Source organism: Schizosaccharomyces cryophilus (genome assembly GCF_000004155.1).
Source record: "Schizosaccharomyces cryophilus OY26 unplaced genomic scaffold supercont4.8, whole genome shotgun sequence".
NCBI lineage: Eukaryota > Fungi > Ascomycota > Schizosaccharomycetes > Schizosaccharomycetales > Schizosaccharomycetaceae > Schizosaccharomyces > Schizosaccharomyces cryophilus.
Window position 1 is genome coordinate 122,692 of NW_013185631.1, and position 24,172 is coordinate 146,863.

General features: G+C 38.4%; 9 protein-coding genes and 2 non-coding genes across 11 annotated transcripts; 4 read left to right on the forward strand and 7 right to left on the reverse strand.

Moving 5' to 3' along the window:
- Positions 1-424: 424 nt before the first annotated feature.
- Positions 425-2,842, forward strand: SPOG_01377 (membrane-tethered transcription factor; the record flags this gene model as incomplete). Its single annotated transcript, XM_013170065.1, has 2 exons — positions 425-2,180; positions 2,268-2,842. The coding sequence occupies 2 exons, from the start codon at positions 425-427 to the stop codon at positions 2,840-2,842; spliced, it is 2,331 nt and encodes a 776-aa protein (XP_013025519.1).
- Positions 1,871-4,454, reverse strand: SPOG_01378 (cation dependent mannose-6-phosphate cargo receptor). Its single transcript, XM_013170066.1, has 2 exons — positions 3,257-4,454; positions 1,871-3,206 (listed from the first exon to the last, which is right to left on the reverse strand). Exons 1-2 carry the CDS (start codon positions 4,031-4,033, stop codon positions 3,072-3,074), a joined length of 912 nt encoding a protein of 303 aa, XP_013025520.1. The 5' UTR covers positions 4,034-4,454; the 3' UTR covers positions 1,871-3,071.
- Positions 4,451-6,215, reverse strand: SPOG_01379 (adenine nucleotide carrier Anc1). Its single transcript, XM_013170067.1, has one exon. It carries the CDS (start codon positions 5,909-5,911, stop codon positions 4,952-4,954), a length of 960 nt encoding a protein of 319 aa, XP_013025521.1. The 5' UTR covers positions 5,912-6,215; the 3' UTR covers positions 4,451-4,951.
- A 531-nt stretch (positions 6,216-6,746) lies between these two features.
- Positions 6,747-10,223, reverse strand: SPOG_01380 (transcription factor). Its single transcript, XM_013170068.1, has one exon. The coding sequence runs from the start codon at positions 9,423-9,425 to the stop codon at positions 6,999-7,001; it is 2,427 nt and encodes an 808-aa protein (XP_013025522.1). The 5' UTR covers positions 9,426-10,223; the 3' UTR covers positions 6,747-6,998.
- Positions 10,224-11,029: 806 nt separating this feature from the next.
- SPOG_16374 lies at positions 11,030-11,101 on the forward strand. Its single transcript has one exon. It is a non-coding gene; the product is annotated as a tRNA-Glu (tRNA).
- Positions 11,102-11,264: 163 nt separating this feature from the next.
- Positions 11,265-13,227, reverse strand: SPOG_01381 (palmitoyl protein thioesterase-dolichol pyrophosphate phosphatase fusion 1). Its single transcript, XM_013170069.1, has one exon. The coding sequence runs from the start codon at positions 13,189-13,191 to the stop codon at positions 11,350-11,352; it is 1,842 nt and encodes a 613-aa protein (XP_013025523.1). The 5' UTR covers positions 13,192-13,227; the 3' UTR covers positions 11,265-11,349.
- Positions 13,228-13,860: 633 nt separating this feature from the next.
- Positions 13,861-15,316, forward strand: SPOG_01382 (cyclin Ctk2). Its single transcript, XM_013170070.1, has 4 exons — positions 13,861-14,217; positions 14,261-14,468; positions 14,508-14,631; positions 14,675-15,316. Exons 1-4 carry the CDS (start codon positions 14,054-14,056, stop codon positions 15,172-15,174), a joined length of 996 nt encoding a protein of 331 aa, XP_013025524.1. The 5' UTR covers positions 13,861-14,053; the 3' UTR covers positions 15,175-15,316.
- SPOG_01383 (CMGC/SRPK protein kinase Dsk1) lies at positions 15,265-17,253 on the reverse strand. Its single transcript, XM_013170071.1, has one exon. The coding sequence runs from the start codon at positions 17,168-17,170 to the stop codon at positions 15,644-15,646; it is 1,527 nt and encodes a 508-aa protein (XP_013025525.1). The 5' UTR covers positions 17,171-17,253; the 3' UTR covers positions 15,265-15,643.
- Positions 17,254-18,760: 1,507 nt separating this feature from the next.
- Positions 18,761-20,365, reverse strand: SPOG_01384 (spermidine family transporter; the record flags this gene model as incomplete). Its single annotated transcript, XM_013170072.1, has 2 exons — positions 18,761-19,071; positions 19,099-20,365. 2 exons carry the CDS (start codon positions 20,363-20,365, stop codon positions 18,761-18,763), a joined length of 1,578 nt encoding a protein of 525 aa, XP_013025526.1.
- A 1,425-nt stretch (positions 20,366-21,790) lies between these two features.
- On the forward strand, positions 21,791-21,862 carry SPOG_16375. Its single transcript has one exon. It is a non-coding gene; the product is annotated as a tRNA-Thr (tRNA).
- Positions 21,863-22,380: 518 nt separating this feature from the next.
- SPOG_01385 (spermidine family transporter) lies at positions 22,381-24,099 on the reverse strand (the record flags this gene model as incomplete). Its single annotated transcript, XM_013170073.1, has 2 exons — positions 22,381-23,462; positions 23,496-24,099. The coding sequence occupies 2 exons, from the start codon at positions 24,097-24,099 to the stop codon at positions 22,381-22,383; spliced, it is 1,686 nt and encodes a 561-aa protein (XP_013025527.1).
- Positions 24,100-24,172: the final 73 nt, after the last annotated feature.

Here is a 24,172-nt window from a genome sequence, read left to right on the forward strand (position 1 = left end):
GTTATTAACGGGAATTATTGAACTGAATATCGTTTCTTTGAGCATTGCACATTCTACCGGGTTTTATGATATCAAATGACTGTATGTATACTCTCACCCATTTAATATAGATAATAGTCTCTTTTTCACATACTTCTTAATCGTTGGTTTCTTGTGATCGTTCGACAGTGGTCGTCGCAAAGCTTAACCAAACACAACTAATTTACTCATAACTTGCGATTGTAACGTATTGTTGGAGCAGTTTTTAGATTATTTATTCCCTTTATTTCTATCTTTTTGGTTCCTTTACATAAACCGTTGATTGCATCTTCCCTTTCGGCTACCTTCTTTTTGGATTAACGTCCTCATATAATTATTATTATTCTTATTTATATTATTCTTACATATAATACCTTCTTCTATCATTTTGCTATTTCGTTAAAATATGGCAAAGGAGGAAGCTGCCGACATAGACCAGGATTCCATTCTCTTAGAAGGTGCTAATGTGATCCCTAGACGGAGGCGCGTTACTCGTGCATGCGATAAATGCAGGAAGAAAAAGGTAAAGTGCGACGGCATGCGTCCGTGCAAAAATTGTAGGCTTGGAAGAGTTGAATGTACTTTTAAAATGCCTTCTACTCGTAAATCCTCGCATTCTCCCGAATATCTTGAAAACTTGGAATCACGTATCAGATACCTTGAGAATCTCCTGAGAAAGCATTCTTCCGTAGATTTATCTACAAGCTCTCCGAACTTTTTATTATTCTTGCGAGAACAGAAGTTTCAAGCAGCAAACGAACTAGAGCACGGAGAAAATCATAAACGTCTCATGTTTCAAACTACGATAGAACCAAGCGGTTTGTATACTGATATTAATACCGGGAGACGTTATTTTCGAGGCAGTACCTCTGTTTTTGTCTTCCTACATCATCTCATTAAATGCCTACCCGGTAATTTCGAGATAAAAAATCCCTATACCGCTTATCCTTTGCGTTGTAAAGATATACAGGCAGATTACTCAAGTCCGGAATCTCGATTCTATACTTTCTGTCCGCGTTTTAGTTTAGATTTCTTGGTAACGAGTATTGACCCCAGGAAGGTGCCGCTTCCTCCGATGGAAATAGCTGTTCAAGTTATCAAGACTGCTCTCTTAAACATAACAGGTGTTCTATTCTACGATTCCCCTAGTGTTATATTCAATAGAATAAACTTGCTTTACAGTGGCGATTATCAATCCAATTTTTTGGCATATTTTTGTGCTTTATTATGCAATGGTTATTACCATTCTCTACAAAGTGATCCGACTAATTTGGAGACGCAAGAAATGGCTAAAAAATACAGCTTTTATGCGGAACGTGTAGTTGATTCTATTGACGATTACTCCTTGGACAGCGTACAATGTCTTATACTTATAAGTAATTATCGCTATTGTCGTGCTGAAATAAGCGCAGGTTATTATTATCTCAAATTGGCTCTTAATTGCTCTTTAAAACTTGGTTTGCATAGAAATATCACTGCTGGTTTCACTCCTGAGCAAATGGAAGCTCGGCGACGAGTATTTTGGGCTTTGTATTGTCATGACCGGCATTACGCTACCCTCTTTGGGTTCCCTCTTGGGGTTTCTGATGAAGACATCGATCAATATTTGCCCAAAGATCTCTCAATTCAATTCCTTCAAGGTTATCAAACCCGAGCTAACGACTTTTTATTTCATGGTATTCGACTTTACAAAATTACTAGCCGCATCCTTACTAAATTATACTTGGTTGGGCATAGGATTGCCAGCAAACGTACCGTTTCCTATTTTATAATTATTGAACTGGAACAAGCAATGGATGGATTCTACAACTCCCTTCCAAGAAGCTTCAAGACTGAGCAGCCCGGTCAGGCACCCGAGAATCGTCACATGTATAGTCTTATGATGACTTATTATTACTTTCGAATGCTCTTGTATCGTCCTCTACTTCATTACTTGGAGGCTGGCAGCTCTGCAATGCAAGCTCTAAAAGCATCCGAACGACAAAGTGCATTCATCTTGGCTTGTAAATGTTTGGATTCGGCTATTGTTTGCATACAAAATCTGAATTGTTTAACGAATGCCTTGACGCAAAGCCACAATCGTTACTACTGGACTACGTTGTTTTGTGGATTTAACACCATGGTCACCCTTATGTACGCTACATTGTTAACAAAGAATAAAGGTTTGCTTGTTCAGTTGACAGTTGGGCGGAATTCCTTAAAGACATTTGCGAACGATTGGCTAACTCGACAACTAATTCCGGTTTTAGATGAGTTGCAAGCAAAGCTGACAATGGCCTTGGAGCTTTCTGAACAGGAAGAACAAAATAAGAAACATGTTGTTCAGGAAACTTTCCGATCTCCAAATATACCTGATTATCATAAAAATTCCTCAGAAAAACCTCAACCAGCTTTTAATACCTTCCGAGGAACTATAAACCCTTCAGTGAATAACGGCAACGTTCAACCGTTTAATAACTCAAATTTGAATGACATACCTTACAAAGAATATGGAGTTCCCAATGAGGAATTCGTTGATTTTAATGCCCTTTCTAGTATGCTAAATTATCATACACACGCTGGAAAAGTGTATCATCCTTCGTTTTACATTACTCGCAGTGATGCTCATTTAGAAGAAGATACGGGAGGATCGGATGTACTGCTATACGCTAATAACGACATGTCTACAAATGAACACTTTCCGTTCTGGGATAACTTTCTAGGTGAAGATGCCGAACAAACTCCTGAGCAAACAGACGGCAAGGTTGATCCTAATCAGTCCTTCCAGTCATCAACAATGCTCGACCCAGCGATAATTCTGAATCAGTTATCTCAGAATTCATGAATCTAATGTCACTTGTTTTAGAAAAACAAATAAAAAATTGGTGTAATGGGTGCATAATTAATAAATGCTGACTTAAGTTGGCCGAGCTCACAATATATATACAAACAAGATGTATTTTGCAAAGATCCTTATTGTAATGGAAGTCCACCCATGAGAGTAAAATAGTACTCGTAAGGTAGAAGACAGTGGAAGATTAGAAAGTAGAGGATTGGATAGGTAAAAGAATGAACTAAGTGTTCGTGTCAATGTCGTCTATTAAGGCGTCGTCCAAATTGTTCGCTGTCCCTTCACCTAGGCGAATTCCGCTTGGTTTTCTAAAATTGAAACAAGAAGCGAAAGAAGCAAAAGCTATAATGGAGAAATCCTAAAAGTATGTTAGCTTGATGAAGAAAAAAAGAAGGGTTGAGGACATACAACGATAAGGCTAAACATGGAATGCCATAACTCATAATTTGGTATTTGTCGTAAACCACGAGCATTGAAAATAGCCCGGTTGTACATGCATCCACCTACAAAGTAAGCGAGAAAAGCAACGGTACAGAAGATTAAAAAGACGGATAAGGGGCTCAAAGTAGCCTCTTTCTTCACTGTTGGACATGCATGAATCGTTTTCCACTCAAAGAAAAAGACACAGTCTAATACATTTGCAACGTAAGAAATAGATGAAGAAGCATAAGGGTCACGGTTGCAACTAAAGCTAATAATAGATCTCATTCGAAGGTCATCAGAAGTAGGACAACGAGAACCATTTTCCAATTCCATAATCAGTTTCTTACCGCGAAAATAGGGCTCGCTAGATGCCTCACCTATGGAAAACATACGCTTTCGTTCATCTACAAAAAAACCACCAATAGATTCAGCAGAAGGAATGTCTCCTGCAAAGGTGTAATTCGAAAGGTTGCTTGTCACCGGTTTGCATAGATTGAGCGTAAAGTTTGCTTCAAAGTCGTAGCCTGAAACACTGTAATCTCCTTTTGTGGATAAATTCGACCGGGATAGAGGGCTCAGGTCATAAAACTCTCCAGTCCCAGGGTGATAAAGAGAACAAAATGGCTCTTCTTTGGCTTTCGACGCACGCTCATGCACTTGAACTTCTTGTTTTGTAGGACTAAATGGGACGCATCTCGCAAATTTAGTCAAGAAAATCAGTGAAAATAAGATTACATAGGGAAGTCTTTGTAAGGAACTCATTTTGTGTATATGAAGTTATAAAAAACCGTTAGAAGGATTAAAAACAAGTAGAAATATAGTATAAACGAAGAATAGAAAGGAATACTTAAGGGAAAACAGCAACTCTGCTGAAGATCAATATCTTACTCCAATAAATTGAAATATGAGAAGAAAACGCCAGCCACAAGTACTTAATCTATGAAGGAATTCTTCATGTAACAGCGAGCGATTAAATGAGCGAACGTTGATCCAAAAATTCAAAGTTTATTACGGACACCGAGTTGATGGTAAAGACAAGACCTTGACTTCATTTAACTAAAATGACAGACACCACTCATTAAGATACTCTTCATATGCTCCTTCTCTTCATCATACAAAATCAGATGAGAACTGCAAATAAACATAAGGAAGAGTAGAACTTCATCCACTATGACAGACTACAAAATCATACATGCTAACATTAGGTTCTCTTTCTATTAAATCGAAACTAGTACATTGCTCAACTACTACAAGCGTTCATACATTGACTGCTAGCTACGATTACTTTCTTATTAATTTCACCAATCAGATTTTTATACTGCAGGAACATTCATTCATGACTGTAAACACAAAGAATCTTTGTAAAGAGAGATAGGTTTTCCAAATAGATGATCCTTGAATCATCTTCTGTCTAGGGACTATAATGAAAAGAAAAGGAAGTAAGGATCAATGAAACAAAAGATGTGTGAGTGAGCTTGTACAAGTATTAAGCTTTTTTGCTTTACAAAAGTACAAGCTCAGTAACGCATTTTTTGTAACAACTAGGTTTATGGCACTCCAATTTCTTCCCTATAAACAGGATACAGACCAACGTCGACAAGACTTTGAAAAAGTGAAAGGGAATTCGTAAAAGCAAAAGTAAGAAGTTCGGTATATATAGAGCTAGGCTTTTCAAGCTATTTAAAGCTTCTTGCCGAACATCAAGAGCTGAGCTTGATCGTAGATGGAAAGGACACCAGCAGCAGCAACACCACGGAGAATGTTAGCACCAGCACCTCTGAAGAAAGAACGAGGACCTTCCCTAGCAAGGATTTGACGGAAGCATTCGAAGGAAGAGCTGTACTTAACGGCTTCACCAGAGGTCATCATCATACGACGACGGACGGTATCCAAAGGATAAGAAGCAATACCAGATCCAATAGTTACGAACCAACCGAGCAAGAAAGAGGTCAAGATGTTACCTTCCAAGGGTCCAACCAAAACGATGGGCTTCAAGGTATCATACATACCAAAGTACAAACCACGGTAAACAATGATACCAGCAACGGAAGGACCGAAACCACGGTACAAGCCACGGACACCATCACTGGCAACAGTCTTGCGGTAGACATCAACCAAACCGTTGAATTGGCGCTCACCACCTTTCTTGGCAGACTTGGCGTCATTAGCCAAACGAGTACGAGCATAGTCCAAAGAATAGACAAACAAAAGGGAAGTAGCACCAGCGGCACCACCAGAAGCCAAGTTACCGAAAATCCACTTAGCATAACCATCTCTGTCCTTCTTGTAGCCGAACATGGCCTTGAACTTATCCTTGAAAGCAAAGTTCAAAGCTTGGGTAGGGAAGTAACGCAAAACATTAGCAGTGTTACCTCTCCAGAGAGAGACAATACCCTCGTCGGCTACGGTACGCTTGAAGCACTCACCAATACCGGCGTAGCGGTGAGAAAGACGACCAGCACGAATCATTTCATCTTGGTTTTGGATTAAAAGCTTGACACGCTCGATGGGGGCAGCAGCAGTCTTGGAGATGGCAGCAGCAACACCACCCATAAGAAAGTCGACCAAGAAATGGGAGTTCTTTTGCTCGGACAAAAGATTGGGGCTGACGGGAGCAGTAGGTTGTTGAGTAGAAGCCATTTTGATTAATTAAAACGAAGGGGGTCCAATATAATATTAACGTTAACTTCTTGCAAATGCAATATCTTCTATGTCTTTAAATCACCGTTTCTTCAAAATACTACAAAAGAAGAACCAGTTTTAAAAAGTTTATGTTTATTAAAAGCTAGAAGTTTCCAAGAAAAATCGTCAAACAAACGGTTTATTCTTGTTTATGTCCTGTTGGAAGTTGGTTAAAGGTAAGAGAGAGAGGGGGGAGTTGACGGATTTCGTGACCATTTTCCCTTTATATATGAATTCAATTCCGTGATAAGGAACAGTCACATACTCCACGATTGTGTCGTTAACGGAACCCCACCAGTTAAAAGTGATTGGTCAGCGAACCGTTTCTCTTCGAGGTTCAACTCTAATTCTATTACCCAATGAAATATTTCATTGAGTCTCGGTTTGTTACTTTTGTTAGATAACGAAAGTTAAACAGCATTTTCAAGTATTTGTTCTCATTGGTTTCTATTAAGCTACTGATGTCACTGACACCAATTCCTTGTTACTTTCATTGGATGTTGTAATCCAATTACGTATGTTTTTTGGTTAAAATTCAATAAGATTTAATAAATTTACTGAGTACTACCGGCCGTTTGTATGAACTTTTAATGTACTTTTGCGAGGATCGTTTCACAAACACAAACAGATTGATTTGTTTACGTTTACTGATTATCAAAAGAAACAGAATATCTACTTTTTTATGTATTTTTTAGGAAAGTTTGAATACAAAGCCTTTGATCAACTTCTTCCGATAAGCTGGAATTCTTGTGTATAGTGAAAGGTTGTTCTATATCCTGTTCTTACGAACATGTTGACTGAGTAATGAAGGGATTCATTATTGATATATATTATTCTACATTTACGTATAAACATTATACAAGTAACTTCATGAGCCTTAGTTCTATACAACATAAACTAGCATATACATACGGACCTTTCCAAGCAAAAGTCCGTCCAAAAAAAGAGGGATAAATACAAAAGATGATTAGGATAAATACACAGAACCATATGCCTTCCTGGAAACAAGCAAGTGTACATGAGGAATAAACACAGCAGATTCCCATTACATACCGTAATTCCAAAGGTTTAGCACGCCATTATGGCGACTAATGTCTATCGCATTTTTTTCCTGTTCATCCGATGAATCAAGCTGTAAAGGCTTATTTAAAGCAAGCTCATCAACCGGATTTTTGAACCAATCGCACAACGATACCACACGAACCAAATCAGGATCTATATCGGCTTTTCTCGCATACTCCCTAATCATTAAGGCGGTAGCATTAGATGTAGGAAACGGCGAGACTGGTGGAGCGACCAATCCACCCCTGTTGGACACAAGAGGCACTCGATTTTCAAAGGTCAAACCGCTTTGTGTACCACTCGCAGCTACCCCAGAAACAGGGAGCGGCCTCGAAATTTTTGTATCGTAAGCAAGGTCTGTCAATGTACTACTCTTTGCTGAACCAGATGCGCCATTGTATGGAATATTTGCAGGCAAGGGAACGGGTTTAACAGGAACATTGCTTGAAAGAGCGCCAAGAGCTGGCCCCTGTCTTGGAGCAACATACCAACCCGGAGTATTGGCAGTAGAAGTGACGGAGCTTCGGCATACAAGCTTGGATAGACTTTCCAGGGCATTGGCATACTTAGCAATCGTTGGCCAATAATGCTTTATAATATGCAAATGGCGCTTCACTTTTGGCAAATTGGATGTTGCAGTTGTTGCTTGAGAAGAATTGTCGGGGTTCGAGACATGGAAAAGCATAACGGTTCCTGCCATATAGGCAGAATATGCCGTAAATGGTGCTGCTAAGGAAATGGATAGTTCGACGCAATCTTGAAGGATTCTTGCAATGGCATTTGCACAAAAAGTTGCCAGAAGCACTGACTGTTTTTCAAATGACTGAGGAGGCGATGGTACACGTCGATGAAACAAAGGTGACACGGAAGCGGCGTATCGGTGAATATACAAATGTACTTGAAGATAAATCAGATGCATGCATGCAAATGGGCCTCCCTGTCCCATCATATGATAAGAAAGTAGAGATTGGCGTGTATAACGTAGCCTTTGAGGAAGACTTTTCTCCCATTCGTATAATTCCTGGTCAAGAGGTTGAAAAGAACCAGATGTATGCCAAAACGGACGCGGACTGGTCTGCTTGTTGGAGCCATAAGCCTTCAGACAACGCACGACTCTTCCCCAGATAGATACCATACGAATCATATAAGCTAGTACTCCCATGTTATTTTGGGCATGCTGATTAGACGTCAAGGACGACTGTGAATTGGCAAGCGTTGGTGGATTAGCAAAATCAGGTGTACCAGGTCTTCCATATATGGTCTCTGTCACAGCACGAGTATTGTACATAAACAGACTTTCACGCATAGGCAAAGGTACATGAATATCTTCCAAATTCAAAAATTGTGTATTACAATATAAAGAGTTTAAGCGGTCGAGCATAAAGCAGTCCCAAAAGAGACGGCGAACCAGCTGGCCTCGAATTTCCGAAGGCATAGGGCTGTCTGGGAGATCATAATAAGGAAGATCAAAACTTTTACTAGGGTGTAAGGCAACAGACATGCGAATGGCCATACCTGCATACATCCAATACTTGTCATCAGCAACACTGATGTACGAAAGCATAATGAAGCAAGCCACGTAGACGAGATCTAATCTATCAAAATTGGACATGGCAATTGAAGAAGCTTTACTAAAACACTGTTGGAAGAGGGAATTTCTATCGTACTTGTCGGTTTGCCAGAAGCGTACAGCTACAGCACACATAGATAGTACTAGGATGGGAGGAAGGCGCTGAGCTCGCAGAGACGCAAAGAAAGAATCTCGATGAAACAAAACATAAGGTTGACCATGGGCATAAATAAAAAATACATCCGCAAGTCGTAGCTGGATGTCAAGACTCGGTAGGAACTCGAGACCTTCTACCCAAAGCGGTCCGCCGGGTTGACGGTAAGGAGCATAGTAAGCAGGATTAAGAGAGTGGTCAGAAGCAGGAGATATCGAGTTTGGTGGAGAGAAAGGTGTAAACTGTGCATCAGCTTTGGGACGCGAATCGGAAGCACGAGAGTTAAATGTATCATTTTCAGTGTCACGGGAGGAAGCTGTTTGAGAAGGAGTATCGACAAAAGATTGATTTATTTTTACGTGAGATAATTTTTGTTCGGGTACAGAGGTTGAAGGAGAGAAAGGAAATGAAGAGGAATTAGCGGAAGCGGTTGGGGAGGCGAAATTAGATCTACTAGGAGGGGTATGACTAACTTTTTCTTTTATAGAAGCAGAAGATGGAGAAGACGAGAAGTCCTTTACAAAGCCCGAAGAAGAAGAAGAAGGGGGAGGGTGATCAGAGGTATTAAGTCTTTTTTTGTCTGATACAGGGGAACCTTCATGTGGACGCTTCCCAAGAACGGAATCTTTTGGAGGTGCATGAGACAATGATATTTTATGATAAGCAGCAGAAGAGTCATAAACCATATTGATACAACGAGTAGGAATATTAGTGGTAGAAGTTATCTAAATAAGAAACCCTGATACTTTTAATTTAAGAATTTTTAAAGAAGAAAAGAAAACGAAAAAAGGAAAAGAGACCACGAAAACAAAAAAACTAACAGAAAACGAAATTAAATCAAATTTAGAAAACTCGAAACAGATAAATAATGTATAGGTCAACAAACGATCTATACACAATTTTTATGCTGGAAATGACAGGACGACGTTTTTTTGACGGCTTTCACGATGATGGTGTGCGACTAGAGAACGAGAACGAGAATAAATAAAAGGGGACTAACCAAAGGAAAAAAAAAAAAAGAAATGAAATGATGGCTAGTCAATGAGCTTTTCGATACATTCAGGCGTAAAGAAGATGAGGAGTCCGTTTTAATAGAAAAGCAACAGAAATACAGATAAACAAAAAAAGCTGAAATCAACCTAAGATTTGTCACCTGTATCAGTAAAAAAGATAATGGAAAGAAAAACCGCAAAAAGTTCGAGCAAAAGCAGCGAACACCAAATTACCGGGAAGTTAGTGCTTTCTGTTGAAATTGAGGGATAATGGGAGTTTAAGATGAAAATTTTGAAGAATTCAACTATAAACCTCCGAAATCCAGCAACTCGTGCGAAATCACGCGCTAATTAGCAAAAAAACAATATGGAAAAAGGCAGGTTTTGAAATCGGCTTCCATAGCGATTTTGTGGGGTGCATCTTCTACAACTTTTTTACATAATGCGAAGAAACATTGTTATTCCGGTAAACTTTTCCGGCAATGTTAATGGATTTCGTGGAGTAACCCATATTTGTAATTACCGACGCGCTTTAGTTCCTTAGTAAACAGTAATAGAAGAAAAAATGCAATAGAAGTTAAAAACAGGTAACGAAGAGATCAAGAAAAGGCTAAAATCGTACAGAAACAAGATAATACCATTGAGAATGAGGATCAGGAAAGAAAAAAAAGAACATCAACGAATCGAAGAGCAAATGAAGAGTAGCGCAAAGTTATCTATAAAATATTGAGACCACGGGAAAATAAACAAGAACTCAAACATCTCAAACAAATTGACATTCTAAATCTTTCGATCTAAGGGCTTACTGAACCGTGAAACCATGATGATTGATTTCTTCCGTTTATTTGCTTTTTAACGCGATATGTTACTGTGCGTTATATCTTTTCGCATTCCGAAAGTTGCTCTTCTATGATGTTTCGCAGTTTAAATCTAACAAAAGCCGAGCTAGCTCGACTACCGGTGGCTAAGAGCCGCCATTTGGCTCAATGCCAGGTAACATCTAGGTTCGTTAAACTTCTTCGTCTAAAGTACAAAGTCCAGTTAACTCAGCTAACGTTATCGGTACTTTAAATTTGATGCTATGGAATCAGTCAGACAGATGCACGAGTCCTGGAAAAAGCGGTGGACGCTGGTTTCAGGAACAGAGACTAGAAAGTTAAGTGCTATTCGTTTAGAGATTGGGAAACCTACTTATAATACTGCTTCATTCCTGTTGATTAAAAAAAAAAAATTTTAATTTAGCAGCTTCCTTTATTTTTTCTTATATTAGTAGTAATACTTTCTAATATCCTAACAAATCCGTCTTGGTCCAGTGGCTAGGATTCATCGCTCTCACCGATGCGGCGGGGGTTCGATTCCCCCAGACGGAATCTGAATTTTTGCAACCTTCTTACGAAGATGATAAATAAACAAGTATTAATTATAGTAGTTATGATCTATATTTTTTTGTTTTTTTTAGATGGTTTCGGGTTTTTTGGGAAAAAAGATATAAGAAAAAGCTTTCGCTTATGCTACATATACAGCGCCAACAGTTTACGGACTCTATAAGCATCAATTGCTATTCTTGCCTTAATAAATACCCAAACGTTTCAATCAGCATAACATATTCGTGATCCAGTTAGATTCGCTTTTGGTTCATCTGTTGACGACTTGTTAACCATTCCCGTCTGTGATTGTCTTTGGTATGAATAATAGTGTCTTTGATGTAAAACCACTCAATTATGGGAAACTCCAAAATCCACTTGGTCATGCCTAAAACACGCAACTGACCCGTAAACCAGCACCACATGTAGCCAAATGCAAGACCTGTCAAAAATCCAACTATCACCTGTGAAAGCGAATGATAATGCAAAAAGTAACGGCTAGAGCATACACAAAAGGATAACACACAGTAAATCCCCATCTTTGCCAAAGAACTGATGTGACTCCATTCTTCCTTTCGGTATTTGTACGCCCACGAAATCATATAAGCAGCAAAATAACCCATAAACTGAGAATGGCTACTAGGCATACCATACCCTACACCATGTATGATATCTGAAGGGCGAGGATCTTTTACTATATTCTTAATAACGTAGTTGAGTGCCTCGTTCGTAACTTGACCCCCGAACTGCATGAACGTATCTAGTTCTCGATTGGTCACCATCACTGTAAGGTACATTATACCTATTATTTGAGGAATGAGTGAAAACAATTCCATAATGCTTTTCCAAAAATCATCCACATGATAGAAAAAGTGAGAAAACACGGTCATAAACAGTTCCGTTGCTAGCGATTTGGAAGGAGAGTCCTTTTCCGTCGATAAGTCCTGTAAAATATTGATGCTATCATTTTCACCTTCCAAAAAACTTCGTTTCTGAACATTGTTTTCCATCTTGGGAGCTAGATTTTTACTAGAAAACCGATTCACACGTTCAAGCATATCCAAATATAACGGAGAAAACAAAGAAGGTTTTTCTTTGGAATGTGTACTCATTATTTCTTGCTTTTCCAACGCTTGTTTGGCATCTTTTAAGTATATCCGAATTAAGTCATCCATCTCTTTATCCGACAGCTCCAGATGGAATCCTGGATAGATGAGGCTAGTGATTTTGTCTTGTTCATCGAGCGTTCTCAATCCTAAAACGTCATTCAAGTAGCCAAAGTGCTCTTTCATAGGAACAGGTGCACCTGTATCCTCATCTTCCCATCCAAAAGCACAAGATTCCGGAGGGGTAATGATTGTGTCTGTAGCAAAGGTTATTAGCACGAGTTTGTCTAGTTGCTCCATTTTTTTTTTGTACAAACTCATGTCCTCATGATCAATCTCATTATTAATCCTTGCTAGAAATCGACTGTTCGCTAAATATTTTTCAAAGTCCTTTTCTGTACGGAAGTATTGAGCCTGCACAATGTGGGCCTGAACCCAAGAATTCCAAGCACCCAGTGCCAGAACAGACTTACTGGCTGCTTGACAGAAGAAATTCGTTGCAGAGCATCCTGGAAAATTAAAAACTCCATTATGAGGAGAACCAACAGTAAGTAAAGTGCGGATTTTAACAAAATCGCAGGTCTCAAGTAAACCACGAAGGAAAAGCCCTCCTTGACTGACACCAATGCCATGAAACCCGTACTTCAGTTCTTCTATGGTAGACAGTTGTGCGCAAACACCGTCAAGTTGCTCTTGAACATTTCCAATATATCCAGCCTTCAGATCACTGAATCCTGAATCACCTATGTGGACGACAAAGACGGCTGCACCTGTGATTTCCTCCACACGTTTAACAATACTATTAAGCGAAATGCTATTATATGAATCACCCAAGCCATGCCAAATGACTACGGGAGTTTGTTCTCCATCGTGCTGTTTATCGCTCAATTTCAGCTTTTCAACCGTTAGTACTGGAGACGATTGACTAGAATGGAAAAACCAAGAAAAGAATACAAGAATAAATAAATAAATTCCTTTGTCTTTCCACATTTTGCAGAAAATGGGAAAAAGTTAGGTAGGTGTTGGTACACATCAACTAAAAATATAAGCTTTTAATAAAGCTATATCTAAGCGAAGTAAACAAAGCGCATTTCCAAGACACCTAAATAAGGAAAGCAAAAGAACCAATCTGAATATTTCAACAAACATTACCTCAGTATTCTTTAACTAAAACTGTTAAAAAACAACTGAATTGAAGCCCATGTTGTTTCATCATCATCGTTTTGCGATTGAGACCCAATCTTTTTTACCTTTGGATGTGAAAGGTAGCCGAAGCTTATTCTGTCTTTCATTTCTATACTTCTTTAAGAAAAAAAAAAAAGTTCAAAAAAGCTGCTGTGCGACCTTTATTCCTCTTACTGAAGGAGTTTGTTGTATTCATGAGGGATTAATTGTCGCTCAAACTATTGCTAGGACGCAAATAAATCGCCTTTTTTTGCGTTTTGTTTCAACTTTGAATAGAGCATGCTTTCTCTAAATTTACATTACAAACATAGCTAAAAGGACATCCAGAAGCTGCTTTTTTTCAGGCGATGAAAAGTAGCAGAAATGATAACTTATCAATTCAAATGTCAATTTTCTTTATAAAGCTACCAATATGAATCGATTTAAACTTACTTTTCTCAATGAATGAGTTCTGCAAAACCAGTAAGCGTGCCTTCCCAACCACAGTCTGCATCTAGGGTATAAAGACGCGAGTTTTCTCAATTTAAAGGGACGTTAAGCTCAACGAGGGATTTATCAACATAAAATATTAAATTAAATATTTCTATTTTCGAGCGGCTATCTGATTCTGGCTTTACTGGCACAACGGGTTATAAAAACACCTGCTTTCCTTACATTGGTGCTTCCTATGAGAATGTCAGAAGAAAACCATGTCTTATCCATACGACTGTCTCGACCTTTTTACTCTGAAAATGAAATTACTCGGATAATGCAGTCTCGCGACCCAAAAGAAAATGCCTTCAAGATGCAAGCCTTCAATTGGATTTCAGAAATGAGTAAAAGTCTAAAGTTGTAAGTAATAATTTTATCGAGCTATTTGCTGACATTTCTATAGTCCTGTAAGAACCACTGGTCTTGCTATGATATTATTCACTCGAATTCAGCTATTTTATCCTCTGGCAGAACTTCCTCTCATTGAATGTGCTACAGCATGCTTGTTTGTTGCCTGTAAAATAGAGGATACAGCTAAGAAACTTCGTGAGATACTGCTTGTTCACTTCCAACTTAAACACCCTGGTTTGGATGCTGATGCTCATGTCCAGGTAATTTTTTGTCGCCTTCTTTAGCTAACAACTTGGTAGATCATTGATGATGTAAAACGAAAGGTGTTAGTTTTAGAAAGAATGATTTTGGAGCTTCTGTGCTTTGATTTTCGTGTTCGCCATCCTCATACTTTTATGATCAAGTTTGCTAAATCACTGAACTGTATGAACTATTTTTATTTTTATTTACTAATGATTCATTTTAGTTTCTCCTTCCAGCGCTCTTGTCGCTTGGAATATTTGTACAGACGCTTATCGAACTTTCGCACTACTCAAATACCCTGTTTCTGTTGTCGCAGTTGCTGCTCTTTCCATTACATGTAAGCTTCAAAAGCTTTCGCAGCCCATCATTCCGAGAAATTTCTGTGCTCCTACCTTACTTACTGAAGGAGCGATTGCTGACCTACTTGATCTCTATATGCATTTTCAATCATATACGCTGCTTGGCCAGATGTATCCAACAGATCTGCTCTTAGGTTTATGCGTTGACTTTCAAAGAGCCCAGAAAAATTCCTCAAGGCCCCCGAAAGCTACAAAAATAGATCCAAAAATTCCGTCTATAGCGGACTTGTATACGCAATCAAATGCTCAACTTTCTTCTTCTAAACAGGGGTGTACACGATTTTTGCTCGACTGTGATAGAAATTACTTTGAGCGAGAATACAAAATTCGTGTAACGCAAGAGGGACAACTTGAAAAGCAATAACACGTCAACTGCTGGCAAGTGTACAAACAATCTTTTGGTTTTAATTTATGGTCATTACCTTACAGTTCTATTTTTATTTAAGAAGTAATATTGGGCTGGTATATATTATTTGTAGTCTAGTAAATCCTAATCACTAATCGTTATATTAGTTCATAAAACATGATGTATCCATTCATTCGAATGACAAGAGAATGAAAAGAAATAAATTAACAAAGTAATAACAAAAAATTAAAATCATTTTTTTCTGTCAGCATGACTTATCATTTCATCAAAGCATAAGACCAACATATCAGAAAGCAACAAAATGTTTCTCCAAATAAAATCTAGTGAAAAGCTAAATAGCATGTCATTCCCACGGCTAATACTTTTTTGCGATATGGTACCATTAGTACACCAAAATTAACGAACGTAAATGTTTATATATATGCATGCTTATTCAAAGAATACCAACTTCAAAGATAGTTACTCTTTATTTTCGGATTTCATTAGCCCAGCCAGGTATATATTCACCATATTGCCCAGGATCCTCAATTTTAAAATTGGGGTCAGCAACGTTATGTAACCAAGGCGAGTTACTCATATATCCGGCATTGACACGCTTCACGGGGTCAAATGAAAGAAGGGGCAATAAAAAGTCAGAAATTTCTTGAGAGAAAGACGAGGAAAAATGATATTTTTGCTCTAAGACATCTTTTAATGGCCAGTACTTTAATCTGTGTATATTACGAAGCTCGCCACGACGATTAAACAGTTCGCGGGAATGTTTTCCGGATAAAGCCATTTGCTTAGGGAAGGTCATAAGTAGCTCAATGATTTGAGCTATGTGGTCATCTTCTTTGGAATACGAACTTCCACTTCGCGGGTCGAACAAATAATCTCCAGTCAATAGCTCAAATATTATACAAGCAAAACTCCAGCAATCAGCAGAAGCCCCCCATTGGCATCCAAGTATAACCTCTGGAGAGCGATATTGTCGTGTTTGTATATCATTTGTAAAATGCTTCCGGGTCCAACAGGCGTTGCCGAGGTCTGCTATTTTGACTCGAATCGAAGGCTTGTTTTTTGAATTAGATCTGTTGAGAGAACTATCACGCAGACTGATTTCTGAAACAGCTCCTTCTAAACTAGGAAATTGAGTAAGGGTAGAAGTAAAAGGATCACTAGCAATCACCTGACCTGCAGATGATTGATTTGACTTCTTTTGAGGAGTTCCATGAGTACCAGAAGCATGCCCATCGGTTGAAGCGGTCGATGTAGTATTCTGCGAGTTTGAGACAGAAGGAAGCGACGCTTGACTATCGAGATCATTAAGTACTGAATCCTCAATGCAAATCAAAACATTTTCGGGCTTTAAATCAGTATGTATAATACCGCATTTGCGATGCAAATAATCGAGTGCAATGAGCAATTGATATGAGATTTGTTGAACAATTCCTCTCGGAACACCACGATGTCCATACGATTGAATAAGGCTCAGCAAATTTTCTCCCAAAACTTCAAACACCATACACACATGAGCACCATTGGGACCACGGTGCAGAAAATAGTCCAATAAGGCAATTACATGGTTCTTTCCTAGATGCTTATCGTCGCCTTCGCAGATTTTTTGAAGGATGCGAATCTCATCAATAGATGTTTCTCGATAATGTTCTGCCGAACGTACGACCTTCAATGCAACCCGCCGTTTCGCTACCCGGTCGTATGCGAGCCAAACAGTAGAAAAGTGACCCCATCCCAACTTCCGTTCCACCACATAACGTTTCTTATTGAATTCTTCCCCAATAAATACTGGATGGTATCCACCATACCGATAATCTTCTTCTTTTTCTTCGTGTGATTTGACCTTTCCGATAGCTGGCTGATCACTTCCTGTTTCCTTTCCTTTGCCATCCAAAGATTTGACATTATTTGTAGTATCAGACTCCTCTTGCTGTCCAAGTCTATTCATTGTCTGCTTTACAGGTCCATTAGAAGCCCAGTCTGTTCTTGTTTCCATATTCTTCCTACAGGCTTATTGCCTCTATTCTTTTACAATATCCTCTATAACAAATCCTATGCGATACCGCACGTTTCCTGAAATATTGCTTTAGTTAGCAAGTTCTTCGATCATGTCGCCTTGCATCAATGGATTACTGAGACTTAGTGACATCCTTATTCGTTTTATAAGTGTATGCAAAACCACTGTAGTGATGATAACGTAGGACGTTAGAGCATTGTATTTTAAGATGATTGAAAAAACGTACAATGTAAATAAACATGGGAGCCATCGGAATGTCCGAATCCATAAGAGATGATGACAAGGACAGTTTTGGATATGGAAATTTTTTTATTTTTTGTAGTGATAGAAAGAGAGAAATACTTGAAAGTATCTAAGCGTTATTTTCACCTGGGACCTTGGATACTTTTTGGTTTCTATGGCATTGTGAAATGAAATTTAAAAAGACTTGTCTGCAGTCTACTGTAATTGAGAACAGTTCATCAGCGGAAGGTAATGATATTTGATAACTCTTAAGCATCATGTTTGATACTCTAGAATTGTGAATTATCCTCTCCTTCCTGGTACTGAATGAACTACTAATTTCATAAATGTTCTAATGCCACAAGTAGTTTCTCTTCCAAGGCAAATGATAGACTTGATAGATTAGAACATGTGGCAATCAATGACTCTGTAAAGGTTTTCCAATCTGCCTATACAACACTGTGCTTTTAGGACGTTGAAAACCATTGTATCAGATGTTGTAAAGCATGCATATCCTGAGTGAATTCCACATTTTTTTATCAATGTTTACACAAAGAGCTGATAATTTTACAGGAATAACCAGTATTCCCTTGAATTATAAATAAAAGCACATTCATACCAGTAACATATGTAAACATACCTTAGAGTCGCATCACCTTTGCTTATAATAGAAATGTAATATAAGACGAAGCAAACCCGCTATTTTTTCACTCAACATATTAAAAATATAAAAACAATGATTAAGCTATTCTCATTCCCTTCAATGTTTCTTAGATACAAACTCGTTGCTCCTTACAACTTATCGCCTTAATCCTCTAATAGAATATCTGTTACCTTACAGTGAAGATTCTCCATAAATATGCAGTTTTTGTAAACCTAAGAGAAAATAGGTTTTAATAAAAGAATCATATTTCTTCTCAAATAATAAAGATTGCTTCAGGAAATACTCCGCCGTAGATAGAATTGGATTTTCCCAAAAACCAGGTGCTTTGAATGTGATGACTTTCATGCTATTTACCATTTTGTTCTGACTGCATTCGTTGCTTTCATTAGAGCTTCCTATTCTACGTTTGAATTATATCTCTCTTCATCTTGTTTATACCTTTCCAAACTTAACCATAACAGCTACAACTTCTCTGGCATAACGAAACAAACAAACATTTATTGGGGGATATAGTAATAAATAATTCCAGACAACCAACTTTTCCCTATGAAAAAAAATAAAACATGCTTAACTTTTATAGCGCTTTTGTAACATGATTCGCCATAAAACCATTTTATCTAAAATTTGATGATTCTGGTCATGACATCGAAAAAAAAAAAACATATAGAAAAACAGCGATTACTTTAATCAGAATCTTTCAAACATAGTTTACTCATCGAGCGGATTTTAGAACCGTAAAAGAAGAGTAAGAAGGGGAAGGGAATGAGAGCGACAGCAACAAAACCCACTAAGGAGCCAGCCCATCCAATTCCTAAATTATTAAACATTTGAGTAGTAAATAAAGGGAAAGCGGCACCGAAAGAGCTCCGAAAAAGTGTATTAGCTGCAATGGCAGAAGCAGAAACCCCGGAATAACAATCAACGATGTAATTTATGCTTTGTTGAAAGATCGTAATGATACCAAACCCCACAAAACTACCGGATAAAGTAGGAACTATCCAATGGATACTTGTATAATTACCCGTCCATGCTAACCAAAAAATGCCAATAGGAAACACGATACATCCAAGCATCATAGCAGGAAGTCGTGCTTCAGGCGCTGGTCTGCCTTTGTTCTTTTCCATTTGCCTAAAGTAATATGGTTGGAAGAAAGCAACGCTAATAGAACCAATGCATACGCCTACTAAAATGGCAAGGTAGGGTAAAGACATAACACCTTCACTCCATCCTCTGGCTTCACCGAAAATTACAGGATAAGCTTCTAATAAACCGTACAATATACCATAGACGAAAGCAGTATATGTAGACACGATCAACAGAATGGGCTCAAACAGCAGCAAACGAAGAGGGAGGGTCAAGTACTTGTGGATAAAGTACGACAGTACTAAAGGCTCTTCTTCAGATTTGGCATGTAGGCAGTAATTGCCGGTTACTTTTCGAACCAGTTTTGCTCGTTCCTCAGTAATTGTTTTCGTATACGTCTCACGATGAAAGATAAGCATGCATATCAACGAAAAAAATCCCAAAATTGCTGTAAGATAAGAGATCCATCGCCAGCCTAAATAAGATTTGCCGATGAAACCACCAACGATAGGACTCACCAGAGGACCGTTAAAGATAATGGCAGCATACGCTGCAATGACCAAGCCTCTTGTTCGAGCGCTAAACATGTCGGAAAATGAGCCAGCGACTGTCGTGACAGGAGAACTGCCAAAGAAACCGCTAAAGAAGCGACAAATCATAACAGTCTGAATATCCTTGGCAGTAGCGACAGCAATTTGAAAAATGCTAAAGATTAAAACAGCGACGATCATAGGTTTACGACGACCAAAAGCTTCACTCATTGGTGCCCATACAAGAGGTCCTGAGGCAAAGCCCAACACATAGAGACTAATACCAAGAATGGCGACGGTTTTACCAACGTGATAGTTCACCATTACTGCGGGAATAGCACCAGAAAAGGAGGAGGAACCGAAACTGACCCAGAGACAGGCACATCCCATGACAGCGATATTTTGGAGCTTTGTCGCCAAACGCCAATTGACAGCCAAATCGGGATCGTTTGGACCGTTCAAAGTGACAATAAAATCTCCTGGATTATTGACGACGGGATATTGTTTTACATACTCATTAAAATCGGCTTCAGAACCAACTTGTCGATGGTCGTAAGTATGGCGGGTATTTTGTTTTTCCAAGCCAGTTCCTGCATCTTCATAAGAGTGCTGGGTACTTTGTTTTTCGAGGTCAATACTAGAATGATCTAAAGATTGAGTATTTTGACTCGACATCGTTCAATAAGGATAAGCAAACCAAAAAAAAAAAAAAGAATAATAAAACTAAATAGAATACGATAAAAGAAAAATCTAAATGCAAAAATAAACGAGAAGGGGAAGTGGGGAGGTAATTAATAGGAAAGCAATATTATGTTTTACCTTTCTTCCTTTCTTTTCCAAAAACAAATGAAACCAGCCCGTAAACTCAACGGGACTGTAAAAAGGATTCAAAAGATGATTTACCAATAATACACAAAAGAAAGAGTTACTTTAGGTACGCAATCAATAACAAAAGCGGTGATTGGAAAAATAAAAAAGTTGAAATCAAAATCAAAGAACGAAACCAGATATGTGTCGTTTTTTTCCTTCCCTATATAAAACAAATGTTGTTGAAAATTAAGATAGCTATTAAACAATCTTTGCACAATCACAATCGTAATAGGGACTAAACACAAATGGAAATAGGAAATAGTTTATAAACGGAAACAACGAATTGAGGTATCAAACAAGAGATCAAATAAAAAAACAAACCTGAAATTTCGTTTTCTATCCACACAATACTCTACAATTGACAAACATAAAACAAAATTAAAGTATACGCCAAAGAAAGAAATAAAATAAAAGATGAAAAGATATCCTTAGCCAATTCCCTAAATTATAGCTTTATTAGCATATATTTCATGAGTTTCCCAATGTTGTGTGGCTTTCGTTTTACGAAGCAACTAAAAAAAGACAACCTTTGAGATGCTTATTTTGAGCAATTTCTTCAATGCTTCCTTTCTCTATCCCTCGCTCCAAGACGAATTGCTAACCTGAATACAGGTCTGGCTGTATGGTAATGTTTTGTTGTTGGCAAGTCAGAAAATCCACCATATTCCAATATCATATTACGAGATTACGGGCATAAGACAATTGAAGCTTGAAATCAATTTGAATCCATTGAAAAAAGATCTCATTCGATACTTCAAATCGAATTCTTTTATTTTTCTTAACTGTTCCTTTCCAGAAATTTTGTTTTATTGTTTATTTACTAACGCCTTAGTAATTATATCCTCTTTATTATTATGATACCCTAGCGACAGCCTTAAGGACATTCTCTATCGTCCCCTAAGGTCTAAACTTGCCTCTTTTGCATTATACGTCACAAGGACTCATGCAATAAAAATTTCTACGCTCTTCGTATGGTAGACGTTTAGATAGTGCGATAAGGAACGTGTTCTCGGCACCATGTTACTCAATTGTACGGCCGACGGCCGAAGCAAAGTCCATCCCTCTATCTTTAATATGATAACCTTGTCACCTTGAGAAACAAAGATCTTTTTCGGCCGACCCTAAGTGGAGTATCGTGTCAGAATCTTTTCAATCTTCCTTTTTTTCAATTTAATTTTTTACACTTCAAATTTAAGCTTATAAATTTTTGTTTTTGCCCTCATTTAACAAGCTCTTGTAGCTCAGTGGTAGAGCGCTTGCCTAGTAAGCAAGAGGCCCAGTGTTCGAGTCACTGCTGGAGCATTTTTTTTCACTTTAATTTCGACAGTCTCAAGTCTTTCACGAGAAACACTAGGCTTGGAGCACTGAACACTCACTGTAGCAAAGTAAATAAATTAACTAGGAATAAGAATATAGCTGCATTTCTCTTGAATTCATGCCGCAAGTTGGAATCGCTACAAATACACAAACCGCCAAACACACTGGTTTTATCGTAATTGGTTAATAAGGCAAAGAAAATAAGTATATTAAGCTATCAATCGGATAAGTCTAAAATTAATTGAACAAAGCCAGTAGAACGTGTCACCATAGTTCGTTTATCATAAAATCATGCTAGAGTGTTAAGAACCAAAACAATCTCTTTTAAGACTCTGTTTTTCGTGCTATTATTTGTTTATTTGTTTCCTTTCCCCTTTCTTCTTTTTAGCCTAGGGTAAATCCATAGGCTTCTCAAAAAGTCATCGATTTCTGTGAAACATAACCAAACCAATTATTTTGCATGGAGGTTTCCAACAATTATTATATAAATATTATCCTTATGCTCAAAGCACAACCGCCATTTTACTCCAAGAACGGATTTGTTTACCATAGATGTAAAATATGATGGGCACAGGAATCAAGGCAACAGCGATAAATCCCAAAAGGGAGCCAGCCCAACCAACACCCAAGTTATGGAACATTTGGATAGCAAATAGAGGGAATCCTGCAGCAACCGCACTACGCATAATAGTATTAGCAGCGATCGCAGAGGCTGCACGGAATAAATAAGCGTCAATTAGGTAGTTCATACAATTCAAGAAAATCAACAAAATACCGCATCCGGTAACCAAACCAGACAAACTAGGAACAATCCAATGAACATGTGCATAGTGACCTGACCATGCCATCCAGAAAATACCCATAGGGAAGGTGAAAGCACCAATAATTAAAGGTGGCAGACGTCCCTCTGGATAAGGCTTTCCACCAAGCTTCAACACCTGTCGAAAGTACCAAGGCTCGAACGCAATATTGATGCCACTGCCAATAAAAACACCTACCAACAAACCGATATAAGGAAGTTGAGCAACACCCATTGAGAAATGGCGTTTTTCAGCGAAGATAATAGGATAAGCTTCCAAAAGTAAGTACAAAATACCATATACGAAGGAACAGTAGAGTGTGACCAAGAAGATGATGGGTTCCGTAAATAAAAGCTTAAAGGGAATCAACAAATAGTTATCGATGACATCTTTGGCAGTTAATCTCTCCTCCTCGGACTTGGCATGCACAAAGTGGTTGTTACTTTCAAATCGATATTCATAAGCCTTACTTTCTACAATTTTCTTTGAATAAGTCTCCTCACAAAAGAAAAGTATAATGAGAACAGCGAAGAAGCCCATGAACGAAGTAATGTACTCTGTCCATCTCCAACCCAAATAAGATTTGGTAATAAATCCACCAATAATGGGAGATAGTAAAGGACCATCAAACACGAGGGCAGCAAAGATAGTAATAGCAGTACCACGATAACGATTAGAATACATATCCGAAAAAGCAGCGGCGACAATTGTTAAAGGAGCACTAGCAAAGAAACCACTGAAAAATCGACAAATCATGATTGTTTGGATATCTTTAGCAACAGCCACTGCAATGTTGAAGATACCAAAACCAAGCATACCGACCATCAAAGGAAGCTTTCTTCCTAACAATTCTGACAGAGGACCCCAGCAGACAGGACCACTAACGTAACCACAAAGGAACAAACTAATAGTTAAAAGAGAGACAGTCATGGGAATATGATAGATTTGAGGAAGGACTTCAGTGGGACCGGAAAAGACGGACGAAGCAAAGGTGGAACAAAGGGCGGCCCAAGAATAAATAGCGGTAATTTTTAGTTTACGAGAAAAAGGCCAATTGACGGCGAATTCTGAAGAACTCGGGTCAAGCGTATAAATAAAAGGTTCAGAATTCTCAATTCTAGGATAAATCTTTTCCGAAGGTCGTTGTTTTTCCAAATCTTCCTTATCCGCAGGAATACGGGCTTCCTTATTAGGAACATTCGAAATTGTATGTTCACGACTTGAGTCGCCGCCAGAACTTTGGGTCATGGCAGCATACTGTTGCTGTTGCTGCGACTCAGGTGATAACTGGCTATCTAAATTGATGGGAGATGCAGGAGCCGCTGCATTTTGCGATGTATTACTTAGTGTTGGATAAATTTCGGGATGCTCAGTGGCCGATTGAACCCGACGAATGTTCAAAGCAGGATCGTTAGAAGACATTGCAGTAAAATATAGAACGAAGGTAAATGCGATCAATGGATGATACGAATTAAACGAAGGAGCTGGGAAACAG

Bases quoted from the DNA above. Each gene is read 5' to 3' on its own strand.
- SPOG_01378 (XM_013170066.1), bottom strand. From the start codon at position 4,033: ATGAGTTCCTTACAAAGACTTCCCTATGTAATCTTATTTTCACTGATT. The intron at 3,207-3,256 runs GTATGTCCTCAA...ACATACTTTTAG, and splicing joins CCATGTTTAGCCTTATCGTT to GATTTCTCCATTATAGCTTT.
- SPOG_01379 (XM_013170067.1), bottom strand. From the start codon at position 5,911: ATGGCTTCTACTCAACAACCTACTGCTCCCGTCAGCCCCAATCTTTTG.
- SPOG_01380 (XM_013170068.1), bottom strand. From the start codon at position 9,425: ATGGTTTATGACTCTTCTGCTGCTTATCATAAAATATCATTGTCTCAT.
- SPOG_01381 (XM_013170069.1), bottom strand. From the start codon at position 13,191: ATGTGGAAAGACAAAGGAATTTATTTATTTATTCTTGTATTCTTTTCT.
- SPOG_01382 (XM_013170070.1), top strand. From the start codon at position 14,054: ATGAGAATGTCAGAAGAAAACCATGTCTTATCCATACGACTGTCTCGA. The intron at 14,218-14,260 runs GTAAGTAATAAT...ACATTTCTATAG, and splicing joins ATGAGTAAAAGTCTAAAGTT to TCCTGTAAGAACCACTGGTC. The intron at 14,632-14,674 runs GTATGAACTATT...GATTCATTTTAG, and splicing joins GTTTGCTAAATCACTGAACT to TTTCTCCTTCCAGCGCTCTT.
- SPOG_01383 (XM_013170071.1), bottom strand. From the start codon at position 17,170: ATGGAAACAAGAACAGACTGGGCTTCTAATGGACCTGTAAAGCAGACA.